The sequence below is a fragment of the Macaca fascicularis genome, chromosome 6, assembly GCF_037993035.2.
Source record: "Macaca fascicularis isolate 582-1 chromosome 6, T2T-MFA8v1.1".
In the NCBI taxonomy this organism is placed as follows: domain Eukaryota; kingdom Metazoa; phylum Chordata; class Mammalia; order Primates; family Cercopithecidae; genus Macaca; species Macaca fascicularis.
The window spans coordinates 185,766,470-185,787,000 of record NC_088380.1 but is presented as its reverse complement, the minus strand read 5'-3'; the positions used below and the strand labels follow the sequence as shown (position 1 = coordinate 185,787,000).

The window sequence follows — 20,531 nt, the reverse complement described above, 5'->3', positions numbered from 1 at the left end:
ATAATATATATGTGTGTGTGTGTGTGTGTGTGTGTGTGTACATATATATATATATAAAAGATTCAATTTAAAGTTTTAAAACAGACCAAAACCAAATATATTGTTTGCAGATTCAATGATAAATGGCAATACTATAAGGAGAGGGAAAGGAAGTATCACAAAGTTAGAATAATGGTTATATTTTGGATAGAGAGAGGTAAAAGGATGTGAATGAGGAGATGCACACCAAGCATTTCCATGGCACTAGCAATGTTCTGTTTCTTCACCTGGGCTCTGGTAACTAGATATCTGCTTTATTATTATTACTATGTATTATTGTTGTTGTTATTATTATTTTGAGATGGAGTTTCGCTCTTGTCACCCAGGCTGGAGTGCAATGGCTCTATCTTGGCTCACTGCAACCTCCGCCTCCTGGGTTCAGGTGATTCTCCTGCCTCAGCCTCCCAAGTAGCTGGGACTACAGGGACTACAGGCATGCACCACCATGCCTAATTGTGTCTTTTTAGTAGAGATGGGGTTTCACCATGTTGGCCAGGCTAATCTTGAACTCCTGACCTCAGGTGATCCACCCACCTTGGCCTCCCAAAGTGCTGGGATTACAGGTGCGAGCCCCTGTGCCTGGCCTGCTTTCTTTTTTCTTCATTTGTCTTTATCATTATTAACTAAAAAGAGAAGCAGAGAAACAGAAGGGTACAGTGGTTACAATAACACTAAGATGAAACTTTGGACTTTTGAGTTAATGAACTCAAAATGAACTCTGGAGCTCCACCACTATTAGCTGTGTGACTTTGGGCAGGTTTTTTTTTTTTTTCAGACAGAGTCTTGCTCTGTTGCCCAGACTGGAGTGCAGTTGCATGATCTTGGCTCACCGCAAGCTCTGCTTCCCGAGTTCACGCCCTTCTCCTGCCTCAGCCTCCCGAGTAGCTGGGACTATAGGCACCCGCCACCATGCCAGCTAATTTTTTGTATTTTTAGTAGAGACGGGGTTTCACCGTGTTAGCCAAGATGGTCTCGAGCTCCTGACCTCGTGACCCGCCCACCTTGGCCTCCCAAAGTGCTGGGATTACAGGCGCGAGCCACCGCACCTTGGGCAGGTTTCTTAACCTCTCTGTGCTCTATTGTCCAAATCTGTTAAATGGTACCTATCTTATAGTGCTGATGTAAGAACAAAAGTTAGTTAATATTTATAAAGGGCTTAGAAGAGTATGTAGGTTTTTGTTGAACAGTACAGATTTTACACATTCTTCTGTGTATTTCAAAAATCAAATTAGAAAAAGAGCAAAGTATTTGCTATTCTGGAAAATATTAATCACTTTAAGTTCAAACATATTTTTGTACTACAGAAAACTTAATAGTAGGATTCAGTATACCTTCATGGAATTTAGACTTAAAAGTTCTGAGGAGTTGATGCTTATGAAAAAAAAAAAAAAGATTAGCTACAAATTTTTTAAAAACTGGCAGAAGAGATTTTCTCAGGAACACAGGATGCTGAAAGACAATGGGGCCGTGCCTGCAAGAACCGAGGGCAGACTGACGTGACTCAAGAACTCCACGTGGTCAGCACTCCATACATGTGCAGAGAAATGCAAAACACAGTCTTAAATATGAAAGATTCAGTAACAACGGTACTCCTAAACCATTTTTGCTGTTATTTAGATATTCAATTTGAACAAAAAATAAACATGAGTGAGGAAGTTAGTTTGAGTATATAAAAACTGTCAGTGAAATGCTGAATCCACTTCAAGGATGAACCTTGAAGACATTATGCTAAGTGAAATAAGCCAGTCACAAAAAGACAAATATTGCATGATTCCACTTATGTGAGGTATCCAGAGTAGTCAAATTCATAGAGGCAGAAAGCAGAGGTTACCAGGGGCCGGAGGAAGTGGGGAATGGGATGCTACTGCTTAAAGGGTATACAGTTTTCATTAGGAAAGATGAAAAAGTTCTGGAGATGGATAGTGGTGCTGGTTCCACAACAATGTGAATGTATTTAAATGCCTCCAAAAAATTATACACTAAAAATGGCTAAAATGGCAAATCTTATGTTACGTATGTGGTACACACACACACAAACACAAAACATTACAATTTAAAAAAAAGACACCTAAAGAATTACATTTCAACTATTTGGGAAATCCTTATGTCTGAAAATTAAGCAGTGAATTTGTAAATTCTGACAGGTCAAAGAAGAAATCACAATGGAATGAGATAATATTTTATGTGTTATAGCCAAAGCAATGCTTAGAGGAAATTATATAGCTTTAAATGTTTTTACAGTAGATAAGAATGGCCCATAATCTGTGACCTTTGTTTCCACCTTAAGAAGTTAGACAAAGAAGATCAAATTAAAACCAAAGTGGCGGATCCTCTTCCTGATAAGGTGGAGTAGACCTGTTCCACCATGTCTCTTGCACTGATAAACCTGAACAGAAAGCATGAAGCAATTATCTGAGGGCCCTGAAAAGTAAACAGTAGCAGGTGAACTGGGGAGGAAGACCAAAATCTAAAGTACCACTGAACCAGTGGTGAGCTTACCTTTTTTTCCTCAGCTGTCTTCTGTATTAAACTTATACAGCAATCTGAAAACAGGCACTGAGGCAGGAGAAGGCAGAGGAGGTTCTCCAGGAAAAGCTCTAAGGCCGGTTCATGGAGCAAGAAAAGGACTTGTAATGTTTAGAGACAGCAGGGGGAATTGCCTATTTTCTTCCCTTTCTTTGTTCTGTTGCACCCCAGCACCTAAGCAATCCTCTGGTGGCTGCTGCAACAGCAGTGCCACTGCAAGCTGACAGGAGCCCAAAACCATGAGGAGAGGGTCCTTCTTCCCCAAGCAAGGGAGCTGTGGTCCCAAGAAGGGTAGTGAGAAGCCCTGCTTCATCTTCTCTTTGTCTTCCTGCTGCTTGGCTCTGCATAAGGACAGTCACTGGAAGTCACAGCAAAGTGGGGCAACTATAGGCCCCTGCACTGTAGCCAGAAGAGTAAAAAGGAGAGCCACAGGGAACCTGAAACTACTGCGGACATAGACAGGGAAGAATTTGGGAAAATCACCCTGGAAGTTATTTAAGAACTCCTGGGCTCAACTGTGAGATACATATGCCTGAATCTGACCCCCTAAGCAGCATACATGGACTCTGAGAATAAGAGGGTCTGCTGCTTAAATTCCATATTGGCCACAGAGTGACACACATGTGAGCAAGATTCAAGCAACAATGTGAAGTCTCTGACAACTAAACTGACATAGAAACCACAACCCACAGAAAGCTGTTTGGACTTGGTAGTCTGAGCTCAACCAGGTTGACTGCCTGCTAAAACAGAAATATCAACATTTTCTTTTGGATTTCAAGAAGTCATAGAGTTTTATAACATTACATCCTAAATGCTCATGATGCCTTTTGAAGTCACTGAGAATATAAAGACCCAGGAACATTTCAACTTACATGGGAAAAGATAACCAACAGACATCAAGTGAGATGATACCATGATCTTACAAGGACTTTAAAGCATCTGCCTTACTTGTTCCAACAAGTAGAGTGAACACACTCTAAAGAAATGGAAATAAAATCTCAGCAAAGAAAATGAGCATATAAAAAAGAACTAAGTGGAAATTCTGGAAGTGAAAAATATACAGGTTTTTTGTTTTGTTTTGTTTTGTTTTGTTTTTGAGATGAAGTCTCACTCTGTTGCCCAAGCTGCTGGAGTGCATTGGTGCAATCTCAGCTCACAGCAACCTCCACCTCCCGGGTTCAAGCGATTCTCCTACCTCAGCCTCCCGAGTAGCTGGGACTACAGGTGTGCACCACCATGCCCAGCTAATTTTTGTATTTTTAGTAAAGACGGGGTTTCACTATGTTGGTCAGGCTGGTCTTGATATCCCAACCTCATGACCCACCAGCCTCAGCCTCCCAAAGTGCTGGGATTCCAGGCGTGAGCCACTGCGCCCAACCCTACAGTATTTTTAATATATGAAGATTTATTTATTGATATGGAAAATAGAAATCTTGCTAAATAGGTTCAACAGCAGAAGGGTGAAAACAGGAAATAATTAACTTGAAGACAGATTAAAAGAAATTATTCAATCTGAACAACACAGAAAAGATCGAGAAAAAATACAGATGAAGAGCACCTCAGGGATGTATGGGGCAACAACAAAAGATCTAATATTTGTCTCACTGGAGTCCCACAGAAGGAGAAAATGTTTGGTGCTGAAAAAGTATTTGAAGAAATCATGGCTAAAAACTTATATTTGACACAAGACTTCAACCTATAGGTACAGGGTCAACCCAAAGAAATCCATGCCCAGATGCATCAAAATCAATTTTTTTTTTTTTTTTTTTTTTTTTTTTTGAGATAGAGTCCACTCTGTCGCCCAGGCTGAAGTGCAGTGGTACAACCTTGGCTCACTGCAACCTTCACCTCCTGGGTTCAAGTGATTCCCGTGCTTCAGCCTCTCAAGTAGCTGGGACTACAGGCATACACTACCACACCCAAGTAGTTTTGTATTTTTCGCAGAGAAAGGGTTTTGCTGTGTTCTGCCCAGGCCGGTCTCAAACTCCTGGCCTCAATTGATCCGCCTGCCTTCACCTTCCAAAGTGCTGAGATTACAGGCGTTCGTGAACCACCATGCCCAGCCATAAATAAATTCTAAAAATGGAAGTACAAAACAATCTTGAAAGCAACCAAGGAAAATTGATACACTACTATTTTGGGGCAAAAATATGAATAACTGAATTTCTCATCAGAAACCATGGATGCCAGAAGGAAGTGGACTAATTATTTCAAAGTGCTGAAAGAAAATAACCACAAACCTAGAGTTCTATATTAGCAAAAATCTTTCAGGAATGAAGGTGAAATAGAGACATTCTCATATGGAAGAAAACTAAGAGACTTTGTCACCAGGAGACCCACCCTGTTAAGTCATTGTAATATCAGAGCCAGAACTCTTAATGTTTTTAAACAATGCTGGTTGCTTAGACATCAAGAGTATAACTAGGACGAAGGATTTATCCAGGAAATAAAGAATGGTTCACTGTTAAGAATCTATTACTATCATATTAATAGGTCATAGGTCATATGATCAACCTGATAGATGCTTCAGAAGTATTCAATTGGTATCCTTCATCCATTCCTGATTCAAAAACAAAAATATTAGCATTGCACCAAGAATAAAAATAAAACCCTAGAAGAATTCTCTCTAGTAACAGAACCAAGGAAAAGGTGCTTACTATTACTACTACTATTTAATGTTATTTCAAAAGTGTGACCAATATGGCAACTGAGATGGGGGAAAAATTTTTTCCCAAATTATATAACTGTCTACCTACAAAATGAAAATCGTTAGGGTGGCTTTACTCAGAACTGATGAAGTGCTGTGGGCTTGGTTAGGGTGGCTTTACTCAGAACTGATGGAGTATTGTGGGCTTGGAACCTGAGCATTATAGGTCAGAAACTAGCTCTTCCAGGATTAAACAATGTTTCAGATCCTTGACATTTTACTATCTCATTGATACAGCACATAGCATTATGATTGGATGTAATAAAGATCCAGTGATTATTAGCTGTTATCATTACCATTATTAATATTTTACATTAAGCAACATACAGTTCTCTCTGCCTTTCCTTTTTGCCTAAACAAGACTTTTGAGTAATAATACTGAAAATACTCAATACTCCCTTAATGGCTTGGAATGTTTTTTCTGCCTTCCCTCATTAACTTACAGGATTTATATAACTTTGATACTCATCAAGACACGAACAAGCGTCTCCAGACCGAGGTGTCTGGTCTGTCACAGACCCCTTAGTACATATGGCTGGCACAAGCCAGAGCAGAGGCTGGGAGCTTGCACAGTATTGGTGTGTGGGATGGGACTGGGCAGCAAGCAGGTCCCATGCTTCCTGAAAAGGGCAAGTTGATTTATTTCTTTTCTCCTTTTATATTTCTTCCATCCTCTGGGTAACAGTTAAGCTACTCCTAACACCCAACTAGACTATTTCTATACCCATCTGTCTGGATTTTCTATTTAAACTCTTGCTACCCTACAATGCATTCTCTCCATATAGCAGTCAAACTGATTTTTTGAACATGATAAATCATTCATTCAATAAATACTTATCAAGCCCCAGGTACTGTTCTAGGTGTTCAGGATATAGCAATAAACAGAAAAAATGTCTGCCCTTATGAAACATATTTTAGCAAGAGAAAGGAAGATAGTAAGAAAATCCTTAGTATTTTAAGTGGTATACCTTAGAAAAACAATAAAAGCATTTAAATGGATATAGGGAACATGATGGGTGAGAGGAAAGGTCTGCAATTTTAAACTGGGTCATAAGGAAAGGCCTCACTGAAAAGGTGACATTTAAACCAAGACTTCGGGGGACTAAGAGAGGAAGTCATAGGACTATCTAAGGGAGAGCTTCCCAGACAGGGTAACAGCCAGTGCTGAGGCCCTGGGGCAGCAGTGGGCCTATCTTATTTAAGGAAGAATGACCTTTTTGAATACTTCTACACTCATTATAGTATTTTAGATCAGTTTTCCTAGTAATGGAAGCAAAGATATGTGTATATGTTAAACATCAGTGAGGCTCATGTGAGCATGCAGGTAGAGACTCTAACTATATAAATTCTCTGTGTGTGTTTCTATACGTGTATACACATATGTTTACATGGACACACACACATATACACAGAGGTAGTTACCCAGTACATCTCTGAAATGTTGCCCAGGCTGGAGTGCAGTGGTGTGATCTCGGCTTACTGCAACCTCCGCCTCCTGGGTTCAAGTGATTATTGTGCCTCAGCCTCCCAAGTAGCCGGAATTATAGATGTGTGCTACCATGCCTGGCAAATTTTTGTATTTTTAGTAGAGACGGGGTTTCACCATGTTAGCCAAACTGGTCTCGAACTCTTGACCTCAAGAGATCTGCCTGCCTCAGCCTCCCAAAGTGCTGGGATTACAGGTGTGAGCCACCACATCCGGCTGAAATTTTTTTTTTTTTTTGAGATGGAGTCTCACTCTGTCACCAGGCTAGAGTGCAATGGCGCGATCTGGGCTCACTGCAACCTCCACCTCCTAGGTTCAAGCAATTCTCTGCCTCAGCCTCCCAAGTAGCTGGGACTACAGGTGCACACCACCACCCCCAGCTAATTTTTTGTATTTCAGTAGAGGTGGGGTTTCACCATGTTGGTCAGGATGGTCTTGATCTTCTGTCCTCATGATCCACCCATCTGGGCCTCCCAAAGTGATGAAATTACAGGCGTGAGCCACCACACCTGCCCACATTTTTCAAAATCATGTGTGAAACACAGACAGCAGGCTCCCATGTTTAGGGATGGTTAGGGTGGCTTCCTGGAGAGCTAAAAAGATTCTAGAATCCCCAACTGTATTTTTACACATAATCTTTGATAGTAGGTTTCTAATACTTTATGCATGTTCTTAATTTTTGTTTCATTCATAACCGAACATCATTACATGATTTAAATCTAACTACCACTAATGAGAGGCTAAAAGTCACTGCTTTCCACATTACTAATAATTTCTATCTTTTCTCAACATTAGCTAGTTTACAATGATAATACTGGCACCAGGGACAGCACTTCTGGATTTGCAATTTCTATTCACCTTTTGTAAAACAGGAGCAAAAATCTAACAGAGCTTTCAACTGGACAAAACTTTAGTACAAAAAGAAGAAATTATGCTGAAAAGAAAATTAGGCCAGGATACAGAAGTTTCTAGTTTTACTAAATATAGTAGGAAATAAGAATTCACAGCAGGGCAAGGGAAGAAAGCAAGAATTACCATTAAACTCAAAGTAAAAAACCAACAAAACAAAAGATATGTGTTCAAATTCTGCCATGCTAGTTCACCTTTCAGAGCCAGTGTCTTCCACCATGAGAGGAGTAACAGTGCTTACCCACAGACGTTTTGTGTCAAGCGAGTGAGACGCTGGTTGCGGAAGAGCCGGGCACAGCACTCACTCAATACTTTCTCCTCTTGACTTGGACAGGATGAGAGGACTAAATGGCAGATTAATCTGGCGGCAATATCCAAGAAAATCTGGAAAGAACAAGATCCGGAGTTTGCAAATCATTGCGTTCTACAGGCTCCTTTCCATTCAACTTTTGCCTCTCTTTAGTTTCTCCCACTGCAGTGGACACCTGTCTGCTCTTTTAGATATACTCAAGTCTTTTTCTTGTTAAACCACAGGCTTCTTCTGAGTTCTTATTCTTTCTTTCTTTTCCTTCAAAGCTGACCTTGTTGAAACGACAGTCTGTACTTAAAAGTCTTCACTTGCTTGCTTCTCCTTCACTTCTCTGCTCACAGCATATTTCTCTCAGCACTAAATGGGCTCTTCCCTGGGTCCCAGGCCACCCCCTCATCACCAAGTCCAACAGGCATTTTCATTCCCTACTTGGCACTGTCATACTCTACCTTGGCTCTCCTCTTTCCCTTTGACCCTGTTCTCTCCTCCTCCTTGGACCCCTCACCTTTGCCAGAGCACCCTTGGGCCCCCTCAATATGTTACTGTACTGAGGGCTCTATCTTTGCTGTTTTGCCCTGCCCACTCATTCGCTCATCCCAATAATTATCCAATCTGTATTGATATGAATTTCACAAATTCAAATTTATATTTTCACGAGATTTATGAAAATTCTACTTGATGTCATTCAATATTCACTCAACAAATATTTAACTACTTAGATTTATGAAAATTCTACTTGATGTCATTCAATATTCACTCAACCAATATTTAACTACTTAAATATTGGTTTAAGTAGTTAAACCAATGTAGGCAATGTCGTAGGCAGGGAATATAAAGAAAAACATGTTCAATAACAATTTGGTGAACCTACACACTAGTGGGTATTGCTCTGTTGCCCAGGCTGGAGTGCAGTGGCACAATCTCGGCTTAATGCAACCTCTGCCTCCTGGGTTCAAGTGATTCTCCGTGCCTCAGCCTCCTAAGTAGCTGGGATTACAGGTGCACGCCACCATGCCCAGCTAAAAAGGCAGACATTCAAAATGATGAGTAAAATACAGTGTGACATGCAATAAAAAAAAAAAAATGGGCCAGGTGCGGTGTGGCTCACGCTGTTGTGGGAAGTCAGGGATCCCAAACAGAGGGACCTGCAGAAGCCATGATAGAAGAACATAAATTGTGAAGATTTCATGGACATTTATTAGTTCCCCAAATTAATACTTTTATAATTCCTTACGCCTGTCTTTACTGCAATCTCTAAACATAAATTGTAAAGATTTCATGGACATTTATCACTTCCCCAATCAATACTCTTATCATTTCCTATGCCTGTCTTTATTTTAATCTCTTAATCCCGTCATCTTTGTAAGCTGAGGATGTATGTCACCTCAGGACCCTGTGATGATTGTGTTAATTGCACAAATTGTTTGTGAAGCATGTGTGTTTGAACAATATGATATCTGGGCACCTTGAAAAAAGAACAGGATAACAGCCAGGTTCAGGGAACAAGGGAGATAACCATTAGGTCTGACTGCCTGGGAGCCGGGCAGGACAGAGTCATGTTTCTCTTATTGCCCAAAACAGGTAAGAGAAACATTGCTGAATTCTTTCCCCAGTAAGGAATATTAATAATTAACAGCCCTGGGAAAAGAACGCATTCCCAGGCAGAGGTCTCTAAAATGGCCGCTCGGAGAGTGTCTGCCTTATGCAGTTGTAGATAGGGATGAAACATGCCCTGGTCTTCTGCAGCACCCCCAGGCTTGCTACAATTAGGAAATTCCAGCCTGGCGAATTCCAGTCAGACCGGTTCTCTGCTCTCGAACCCTGTTTCCTGTTAAGATGTTTATCAATGACAATGCGTGCACAGTGGGGCATGAAACTTCATCAGCAATGCTAGTTTCATCCTGGCCTTGTGACCTTGCCCTGGCATTTGCCTTGTGATATTTTATTGCCTTTGAAGCATGTGATCTCTGTGACCCACACCCTATTCGTACACTCCCTCCCCTTTGAAAATCGCTAATAAAAACTTGCTGGTTTTGCGGCTCAGGGGGCATCACAGAACCTGCCAACATGTGATGTCACTCCCGGACACCTGGCTTTAAAATTTCTCACTTTTGTACTCTTTCCTTTTATTTCTCAGACCGGCCGACACTTAGGCAAAATAGAAAAGAACCTATGTTGAAATATTGGGGGCTGGTTTCCCCGCTATCATGCCTATAATCCTAGCACTTTTGGAGGCTGAGGTGGGCAGACTGCCTGAGCTCAGACCAGCCTGGACAACACAGTGAAACCCTGCTCTACTAAAATGCAAAAAATTAGCCAGGTGTGGCAGTGTGCACCTGTAGTTCCAGCTACTCAGGAGGTTGAGGCAGGAGATTTGCTTGAACCCGGGAGGTGGAGGTTGCAGTGAGCCAAGATTGCGCCACTGCACTCCAGCCTGACTGCATCTTCCAAAAAAAAAAAAAAAAAAAAAGTGAAAACCTTTAGGTTCTAACCTGGTGGGGGTAAAGAAGTGGGAGATGAAAACACAGTATCAAAATATATGTGTTTGCTTCTGCTGCTTCCAGAAAACCCACCAGAATGACAATAAGCAATGAAAATGGCATAAATAAAATAATCTAGGGAACACGGAAAAAACTGCTGCACATACATACCAGAGAACCAGAAACAAGAAAAACGAAACATTCTCAAACAGATGAGTGAAGTTAGTGCATGCATTAGAAAGACTGCCATTTAAGAAGAACACTGAGAGAATGAGAAAGTGGCTCACAGAAATTTTAAAAATGATAGTACAAACAGATCTTTTTACAGAAGGACTGAAAGATAAGGTTTACAAAAATCTTTGTATCTCTTAGCACTCTCCTCTTCAAACAATGCCACGCAATCTCCTACCTCAGGGCCTTCGCACCTGCTGTTCCCTAGGTCCTCAATGTTGTCCTACATGGCCCATCACTTTCAGTATTGTTCAAAAGTCACATTAAAGGAGAGGCCCTTCCTGACCAACCTGTAAAATCACACTCCAGTTAACTAATGTAGTTTCCTTATGCTGCTTTATTTTTCCACACCACACCTATTACTCTCTTATATTCAATTCCTCCCTTCCTGCCTCCTTTCCTTTCCCTTCTGTCCCTCCCTCCCTTCCTTCTTCCTTTATTAGTTTATTGTCTCCTCTATGAGCATATAAGCTCTTCAAAAACACTTTGCCTTCTGTGCTTATTGCTGTAGTCCCAGTGCTAAGAATAGTACTCAATAGATACATGAATACATAGGTTATTTACATAAGGACAAATACAAGTATCAATAGTAATAAAATCCATAGAAATCTATAATAAAAGTAACACTACCTTTCATTTTATAATAAAGAAATTATCATTCAACACAAAATAGTATCTAAAGCAGTACAATATGTAGCAAGGTCACAAAAAATGGATATATTTGGCCAGGCACAGTGGCTCACACCTGTAATCCCATCACTTTGGGAGGCCGAGGCAGGCGGATCACAAGGTCAGGAGATTGAGACCATCCTGGCTAACACGGTGAAACCTTGTCTCTACTAAAAATACAAAAAAAATTAGCCGGGTGTGGTGGCGGCGCCTATAGTCCCAGCTACTCGGGAGGCTGAGGCAGGAGAATGGCACGAACCCGGGAGGCAGAGCTTACAGTGAGCTGAGATCACACCACTGCCCTCCAGCCCGGGCGACAGAGCAAGACTCTGTCTCAAAAAAAAAAAAAAAAAAAAAAAAAAAAAGGATATATCCTTTGACCCAGTGATTTCTCTCCTAGAATCCCATTCTTTAAAAAACTTATGGGAAACCAGCAGTGATGGTTATGGGCAATGTTTTCCCTATAATTGTGTTCCTTTAATGATTTCTTTCATTGCTTTACCTTAGACAGCTTTATACTATCTAGAGATTAAATATTTGCCTATCTCTTTAATTTAAAAACATATATATAAAGAAATGATTGGGGCTGGGAACGGTGGCTCATGCCTGTAATCACAGCACTTTGGGAGGCCGAGACAGGCAGATCACGAGCTAAGGAGATCGAGACCATCCTGGCTAACACAGTGAAACCCCGTCTCTACTAAAAATACAAAAAATTAGCCGGGTGTGGTGGCGGGTGCCTGTAGTCCCAGCTACTCAGGAGGCTGATGCAGCAGAAGGGCGTGAACCCGGGAGGCAGAGCTTGCAGTGAGCTGAGATTGTACCACTGTACTCCAGCCTGGGCGACATAGCAAGACTCCATCTCAAGAAAAAAAAAAATACATGATTGGTACTTTTGCACATGGTAGAGAAGACAAAGATGTAAAATGCATTTTTTTTTTTTTTGCAGAGAAAAGTCAGTAATAACACCTAAAACAGAAACTTAAGTTCTGATGAGGATTAGAAACCAGATAACAAAGATAAAGCAGCATTCAACATTTTGAGGTAAATGGCATTGAATGGGTAGTAATGCAGATTGGAATTCTGGGAATGAGAAAGAAAATATATACAATGTAAGGCTGCTAGAAATGAAAACAAGGCTAACATCATTTTTCATGTTTTTAAATGAAGACTGTATAAAACTCTCTCACATAACGCAGAGGAAGAGAAATGTTAGTTTCCTTTGAAGGAGAAAAAGCTGACAAATATTTATATGAATGAAGGAAAGGAAGCTATGCATATATGTTATGGTTGAGAGGAAACACTCATGAAAGAGAGTACAAGCCCAGAGAAGCTGTGTAAAGACAGGGATTGTATTCAGAGTGCAGAGGAAGACAGAAGAGGACATAGTGGTTGCTAACATTTACCAAATGCTCAGTATGTTCCAGGCAGTGGGTAACTGCCATCAATGTAACAACTCATTTACTCCTCATAATCCACCACCTCCCTGCAAGATGACATAAGGGAGCCCTAGAGAAATGAGGCCCATTAGTAATGCGGAGGTGTCACCTGAGAACACACATCCAGCAGCTCTAGTCTCTCCAGAGACCCAACAATCTCTGAAGTGATTTTCCTCCAGGAGACACACGCATGTAACAAGTCTGTGCAGCCTGGCACTTACCTGGAAAGCCACCGTCAGGCAGTTCTGTTTTCATCAGGCTCAGTTCTTCTCGGTCCAGCTGGGAAGTCACACTGGGTTTGGAAAGGTGATTTCCTGCTTGAGAGGAAAGACATTAACTTTGGGTTCTGAACTGAGTCTAAAAACCAATCCTGGCACAGTTCTGATCCTTTCTCCTTCATGGCTTCTGAAACAAGGAAGGTGTGGCTTATGAAGTTCCCCATTTTCCATTCTCTACAGAAAATTTCAGTCTTCCACCTTGAAAGAGAGGACACCAAGCAAACACCCTAAAACAATGCCTTATGATCAGGGATTTCGAGTCCAAATTCATAAATTTCAGAGGTCACACAGGATTGAGAGGGAAAGGTGTGAAGAGGTGGGTTTTGAGTTATAAGAAGTCCTTACCCGGTGAGAACAGGTTCCTGTAGTTCTCCAGCATCACCTCCCCATACATGGTCATCCTCTGAGAAGAATCTGCTTGAATCCACTCTTCCCAAGAGAAATCTATAGACACATCCTTGAAGGTCACTGACTCCTGAAACTAAAAATTCCTCCTCAATAAGCAATTATGCCAACAAAACCCTCTGAGGGAAGTGAAAAGTCCAGCAGCACTAAAAGGACAGGGCACGAAGATCTGTGTGAGAAAACATGTTGCCCTCCAAATGGAAGAAAATGTCTGCAACGAACCATGAAATAACCAGAGACATAATATAAAAAGTGTTTTGGGAGGTAAGGACAGGAAGATTAGGTATAAGTGAGAAAAAGGGAAAGGCATGAAAGGCTGCTCTAGATTCCCGTGGGAGAGGAGGGAGTGGTGTTGTGATAACCTCCTATTCACCCCACTGGTGAAGGAGGGAATCCCTGCCCTAAATGGTACATGATGACCAAACACAGGACACTTGACACGGAACAGATGAGGTCGATAGCAATTTATCAGCCACATACAGTCACAGTCCAGCCCTCGTTCCTTTTTTTTCTTTCCTTTCTCTTTCTTATTTTGTTGAGACCAATTTATCAGCCACATACAGTCACAGTCCAGCCCTCGTTCCTTTTGTTTCTTTCCTTTCTCTTATTTTTTTGAGACCAAGTCTTCCCTGTCGCCCAGGCTGGATGGAGCGCAGTGGCACATTCTCGGCTCACTGCAACCTCCCCTTCCTGGGTTCGAGAAATTCTTCTGCCTCAGCCTCCTGAGTAGCTGGGATTACAGGCGCCCACCACACCTGGCTAATTTTTGTATTTTTGGTAGAGATGGAGTTTCACCACGTTGGCCAGGCTGGTCTCAAACTCCTGACCTCAAGTGATCTGCCTGCCTCTGCCTCCCAAAGAGCTGGGATTACAGGAGTGAGCCACTGTGTCTGGCCAGATAAATTACTTAAAACTTTTTGTAAAGAAGATGAGAGACTATGGAAATAAGAATAGGTAATAGAAATAAAGCAATAGAAAAGGTTTTCATCATTTAAGGACAGAGAGCATTCTGATACGTAAATAAGGAAAAGGGAGAAAGTACAACTGACCCTTGAATACATGGGGGTTAGGGACACCAACCTCCCTCACAGTCTAAAATCCATGTATAACTTTTGACTCCCCCAAAACTTAACTCCTAATAGCCTGCTGTTGACTGGAAGCCTTACTAATAACGTAACAGTTATTTCACGTATACTCATTAAATGGAAGTGGATCATCACAAAGGTCTTTCTGTTCACATACAGAGGGCAGAGGAGGACGAAGAAGAGGAGAGGTTGGTCTTGCTGTCTCGGGTAGCAAAGGTACAGCAGGTGGCAGGAGAAGCAGGCACACTCATTGTAACTTTTATGGAAGAAATCCACATCAATGTGGGCCTATGTAGTTCAAACTTGTGTTATTTAAGGGTCAACTGCAGTGGAGAGAGGAGGACTGAATACGAGAGAGAGAGGGCACATCGATTTCCAAGAAATTTGTGTACTTCATATCCAAGACTAGGAACTCCAGAAAAAGTGTCAACACTCAAGGCACAGAGTTCATTGTCCTTCCTCCCTCCCTCCCTTCCTTTCTTATTATTTTCTCCCTAATTTTTATTTAATCAATATTTCAAAGTCACAAAAATATATAAAAAAATCACTGACAAGTATTTTCAGGAAAAGTGCAGAATTTTCATTTTATCCAAGGAGAAAGGGAACTAAGAAAATCATCAGATGTTCAACAAATGTAAAGAAAGGAGAATAAAGGAAATAAGATCACATAATAAGCATAAATAACCAGAAAAATACTTAACACACGTATAGTGACAAACATCAATGGTTCACTTTCCCTATTAAAAGGCAAAAACTTGGCAGATGAAGAGGAGGCGGTGGCAGTGGTGGAAGAAAAGGCAGCCGTGGCGGGGGTAAGGAGCCTGGAAACCCCAGTGGGAATGGTAGGTGGTTTGGACCCACCACGCCACTGTTGTTTCCAGAAAGGGTTCGACTGGAGGAACCTCTGGAGCAGCTGTTGGCTGGCTCCTCTGACTGATGGCATGTTGAGGTACATGGGCCAGCGGAAGCGAGGGTATCCGATCCAGAGGGGGCCACTCTAGAGGCCAGGCCACCAGCACCATGGGCCAGTGTGTAACCAAGCTTAAGAATCCCTCATCCACCCTGGGCAGCAAGAATGCAGACCATGACCCCAGCAACGAGTCACACAGTAGGTGGGTGCAGGCCACTGTGAGGAGCAAGTACCACTCTGTGGCAAGCCAAGTGGAGATAGCCTTGTCAACAGAACCAAGAAGGCCGAGGCTGCCACTGAGGCCTGCCAGCTGCTGACATCCCGGGAGTCCTCGGGAGATGCTGGGAGGGAGTCCAAGTCCAATGTTGAGGAGTCTTCCTTGCAGGGGTTGGAAGAACTGTTCAGGTGCTACAAGGATGAGCGGGACGATGCAATTTTGGAGGAAGGCATGGAGCGCTTTTGCAATGACCTGTGTGTCGACCCCACAGAATTTTGAGTGCTGCTCTTGGCTTGGAAGTTCCAGGCTGCAACCATGTGCAAATTCACCAGAAAGGAGTTTTTGATGGCTGCAAAGCATTAAGCGCAGACAGCAGTGACAGAATCTGCGCACGGTTCCCTAGCCTCTTAACAGAAGCCAAACTAGAGGATAAAGTCAAGGATCTCTACCAGTTTACATTTCAGTTTGGCCTGGACTCTGAAGAAGGGCAGTGGTCACTGCATCGGCAAATAACCATTGTCCTGTGGAAACTAGTCTCTACCCAGAACAATTCTCTGGTATTGGACCAATGGCTAAACTTCCTAACAGAGAACCCCTTGAGGATCAAGGCCATCTCCTGGGACAGTTGGAACATGTTCCTTAACTTCACTCAGGTGATTGGCCCTGACCTCAGCAACAACCACAGTGAAGATGAGGCCTGGCCAAGTCTCTTTGACACCTTTGTGGAGTGGGAAATGGAGCAAAGGAAAAGAGAAGAGGAAGGGAGAGGTGCACTCAGCTTAGGGCCCAAGGGCTTGTGTCCTGAGGAGCAGACTTAGTGGCTCTGTCCCAGGCACAGCAGCAAGGATCTGCCTGCTGCCCTGTGGCCGAGAAATTGAACCTTTTGGGAAACTACTGCAGATCTGGATATTTTCTACTTTACACCTCTGTTGGAGTGATCAGACTCAACCCCAGGCCGTGGGGGCTACGAAGTCTGGCGAAGTCAAAGGAATGAGAAAAGACAAGAGTGAAAGTGGGACCAGCGGGCCAACGCCAGTATGGAGGCTGCAAAGGCCCCGAGCTCTGGAAGCCGGCACTATTTACTGGAGATCAAACAAAGCAGGTGGTGAGGATGTAGGGGTTGGAAGAAAGTCGTTTATCAAGCACATGATCTACAGCTGAGACAGTTTAGCATTTTCTTTGAAGCATATGGAACATGTTCTGCTACTTGAGATAATGGGAAACATGTTCTTCTAGTTTAAGATACAATTGATCTATGAGCCTGGGAGTGCTAGAAGCAAGGAGCCAGCAAGTCTAGACACATTCCAGAGGCCACAAGGGGTTTTACGCCGAGCCCTGGATTCCATCCAAGCCACGAGGGGTTTTATGCCCTGGGCTTAGATTATGGTGCGGCAGGGCAGCCTTCCACCCTTTAGTACAGAGCTTGGTGTTCCAAAGGCCACAAGGGGTTTTAGACCCTGGACCCAGGACATGTTCCAAGACTCTTTTACACTGTGTCAGACATGCAAGCCCTGCCTCAGCATTTTTTCCCAACAGTCAGCTTTTCTCCCAATACACCTTTCTCTGCCTTGTATCTGAAAGGGCTCTAAAATGCTGTATCATGTTTTAGGCACTTTCTTCATTTTTTGGTTATTTTGATTATTTCTTTTTTGGGGGGAATCTCCCAAAGTATTTGAACCTGCCTACATGTTATCTTTTTTTGAAGCCTTCAGATAGAATAAGCCTGCCATTTCTTGCACAAATTAGACTTTTTTTTTTTGGTAGGGGAGGGCATAGAGCAGAGAGAGGGGATGGGACCGTTAGGGTGAATTAACATTATAAAATGATACAGTGCCAGATCTCAGTTTTGCATATTGTTTCTCAGGGCAGGTCTGTACTGTGTGTAGTGCTATTTACATGGTTGAAATTAGGTTGCAATAAAAAAATTTTTTTTTTGAGACAGAGTCTTGCTCTGTTGCCCAGGATGGAGTGCAGTGGCATGATCTTGGCTCACTGCAAGCTCCGCCTCCCAGGTTCATGCCATCCTTCTGCCTCAGCCTCCCGAGTAGCTGGGACTACAGGCGCCTACCACCACGCCTAGATAATTTTTTGTATTTTTAGTAGAGACGAGGTTTCACCATGTTAGTCATGATGGTCTCGATCTCCTGACCTCATGATCCACCTGCCTCGGCCTCCCAAAGTGCTAGGATTATAGACGTGAGCCACCACCCCCAGCCAGTAATAATTATTTTTAAATATCTACACAGATTTGAATAGGAGTGTTAACTTAATCACATTGCATTAATTTCCAGGCGATTTAGAGCTCTTGGAGAGCCAAGGCCAGCCAAGAGCATTTGTAGTCTGGTGACAACCCCCTTTTAAGCTAATCTATGCGGAACTCTGATTTCCCTCACTTCTTGCTCATTCCTTCTTTGACCGATTGCATTTCATGTTGACTTTATCCATCAACATGCTGCACCTGTCAGTCAAAGGAGCATTTTTTAAGAACACATACTGAGAACCACTCAAGCATTAAATGCAGAGAAAGCAGTGCTACCTCAGTTTTGCTGGAAGTAGACTTCTTTGATAGTTTTCTTTCTTTGATGAAGTTTCTGTATTTTCATGTTGTAAGTGGAAGTACTTTTTTTGGTTTGTTTCATTTGCCTTGGAGCCAAAGTTTCTGTTCCTGGTGGTTGAGAACTGCCTGCTGGCCAATGACTTGAAGGAAAACTGTGGTATGGAGCTCTGCTTGAATTTATATTTATTTATTTTTTTCTTTGAATATCATCAGCTTACTTGTCTGGCAAGGACAGAGCCTGGGGTTGGCCTGAACTCTGCCAAACAAATATCAAAGTATATTTAAGAGTTAAATTTGTGCCCTTTCCCTTCTTGCTGCATCCATGTTGTCACTTAACCCCCAGGAGTTACTGATTATCTCTTTGTTAAAGTCAGGCTCATTTGGGGTAATGTGATGACTGTTTAGGTTTACATGACCCTCGTCTCCTTTCCCTACTCTCAAATATGTATATATACATATATAAAATATGTATATGTTTTAACTGTATAAAATATATATGTACACATATATGTATCTATATTCCTTTGTTTCTTTGCCTGCTTATACTGGCCATAAAAGAGGGAGCTGCCTTCAACGTATAAAATATAAGAAGAGTGCCAGGGAATGCCATAATGGAGGCTTTTGGATTTGAATTTGGACCACTTTCACTAAAGAGAACATGAGCTTGCTCAGCCCTTTCCTCACAAGACGGCCCAGTTCCCCAGACTTCTCCACACGCTCGTTCCATAAGGCCAGCTTTGGCCGACTGCCCCAGGGGCTTGACGAGCTGACTCTGGTCCTACCTGGTTTCAGTTAGAGGGTCCTCCTGTTATCTTTCCATTTAAAATGTATGTCCTCAGAAAACTTTACTGGAATGATGAGTGGCAGGAACTTTGTATAGTTCAGCTTCCAACACTTTGGAACAGATTAAAAAGGGAATATTTTAAATAAAAACTTTAAAAAAAAAAAAAAAGACAGAAACTCAGCTGGGCATGGTGGCTCACGCCTGTAATCCCAGCACTTGGGAGGCTGAGGTGGGCAGATTGCTTGAGGTCAGGAGTTCAAGACCAGCTTGGCCAACACGGTGAAACCCCATCGCTACTAAAAAAACAAAAAAATTAGGCAGACATGGTGGCGGGCACCTGTAGTCCCAGCTACTTGGGAGGCTGAGACTGGAAAATCGCTTGAACCTGGGAGGCAGAGGTTGCAGTGAGCCGAGATTGCGCCACGGCGCTCCAGCCTGGGTGACAGAGCAACACTCTGTCTCAAAAAAAAAAAAAAAAAAAAGACAAAAACTCTAAAATTGATTTAAAATCCAGCTGTATGGTACCTACAAAAGATATATGTAAAACAGAAACCAAAGATCTTAAAATTTCACAAGAGGAGGGCAGAGACAGGATATGGCAGACAAATGCACATATAAATAAAGCAGCAAGAATAACATTATCAGATAAGGGAGAATATATGTGAAAACAAGAGTAAGCCTCTTTTTCGTGAAAGGCATCAAATCAGAAATACAAGATTCCCCTTCCAAAAATAATCCACTTTTTTTCTATAAATTACCTTGTTAGCTGAATACAGTAGGCAAAATAAAAGTCCAAATCCAGGTTGTTATGTGAGGATCTTCCTTGCTTCCCTAAACTCTTACCACCTTAAGTGCTGGCTCTGTGCCCAGCATGCACAGAGCTTCTACTGTGAAATGCACTGCAGATCCTTGTGCCAGCGGTGGGCTAGTAAAGTGCTGATTTAGGTAACTACAAAAGGCACCTTGAAAGGTGAACATGGCTGGACGTGGTGGCTCACACCTGTAATACCAGCACTTTGGGAGGCCAAGGCAGGTGGTGGATGGCTTGAGTTCAGGAGTTCGAGACCAGCCTGGGTAACATGACAAAATCCTGTCTCTATCAAAAAGAGAAAAATTAGCTGGGCGTGGCAGCGTGCACCTGTGGTCCCAGCTATTTGAGAGGCTGAGGTGGGAACATGACTTGAGCTCAGGAGGCGGAGGTTGCAGTGGGCTGAGATCACACCACTGTAGTCCAGTCTGGGCAATAGAGCCAGGCCTTGTCTCCAAAAAAAGAAAAGTGAACATGAAACTTAGTAGTACCATACATTTGTCATCAATCCCTTAAGATGTTTTGTTCCTTTCCTCTTTTCTATTTAGTATGACTCATTTTCCCCCTAGCACTACATTCAGTACAGGATAACTCATGGTGTTTAAGGAGCTTCATGGGTTTATCTTACTCATACAGAGGTTTTCTTAAACCTAAAGACAAAGGCCTTTTGATATTGTTTGAAAAAACTGCA

The 20,531-nt window shown here is 42.3% G+C and overlaps 1 protein-coding gene and 1 pseudogene across 39 annotated transcripts in view; one reads left to right on the top strand and one right to left on the bottom strand.

Moving 5' to 3' along the window:
• The window catches only part of ZFP2 (ZFP2 zinc finger protein), a 52,156-nt gene that overhangs the window by 6,840 nt on the left and 24,785 nt on the right, over window positions 1-20,531 (bottom strand). For 4 of the 39 annotated variants that reach the window (XM_073994961.1, XM_065547137.2, XM_073994958.1 and 1 more), the window contains exons 2-4: window positions 13,420-13,555; window positions 13,018-13,110; window positions 7,909-8,051 (exon numbers count right to left, since the gene is read on the bottom strand). Coding sequence is in view for 21 of the 39 variants with exons in the window: in XM_073994930.1 (XP_073851031.1) it covers window positions 13,018-13,113; window positions 13,420-13,555 (232 nt within the window). In the remaining 18 variants the exon portion in view is untranslated. Of the gene's footprint in view, window positions 1-7,861; window positions 8,052-13,017; window positions 13,273-13,419; window positions 13,556-20,531 lie in introns of all 39 variants that reach the window. The other 35 variants (XM_073994930.1, XM_073994937.1, XM_073994932.1 and 32 more) reach the window with 21 other exon arrangements.
• Window positions 15,438-16,657, top strand: LOC102123961 (DCN1-like protein 3 pseudogene; annotated as a pseudogene).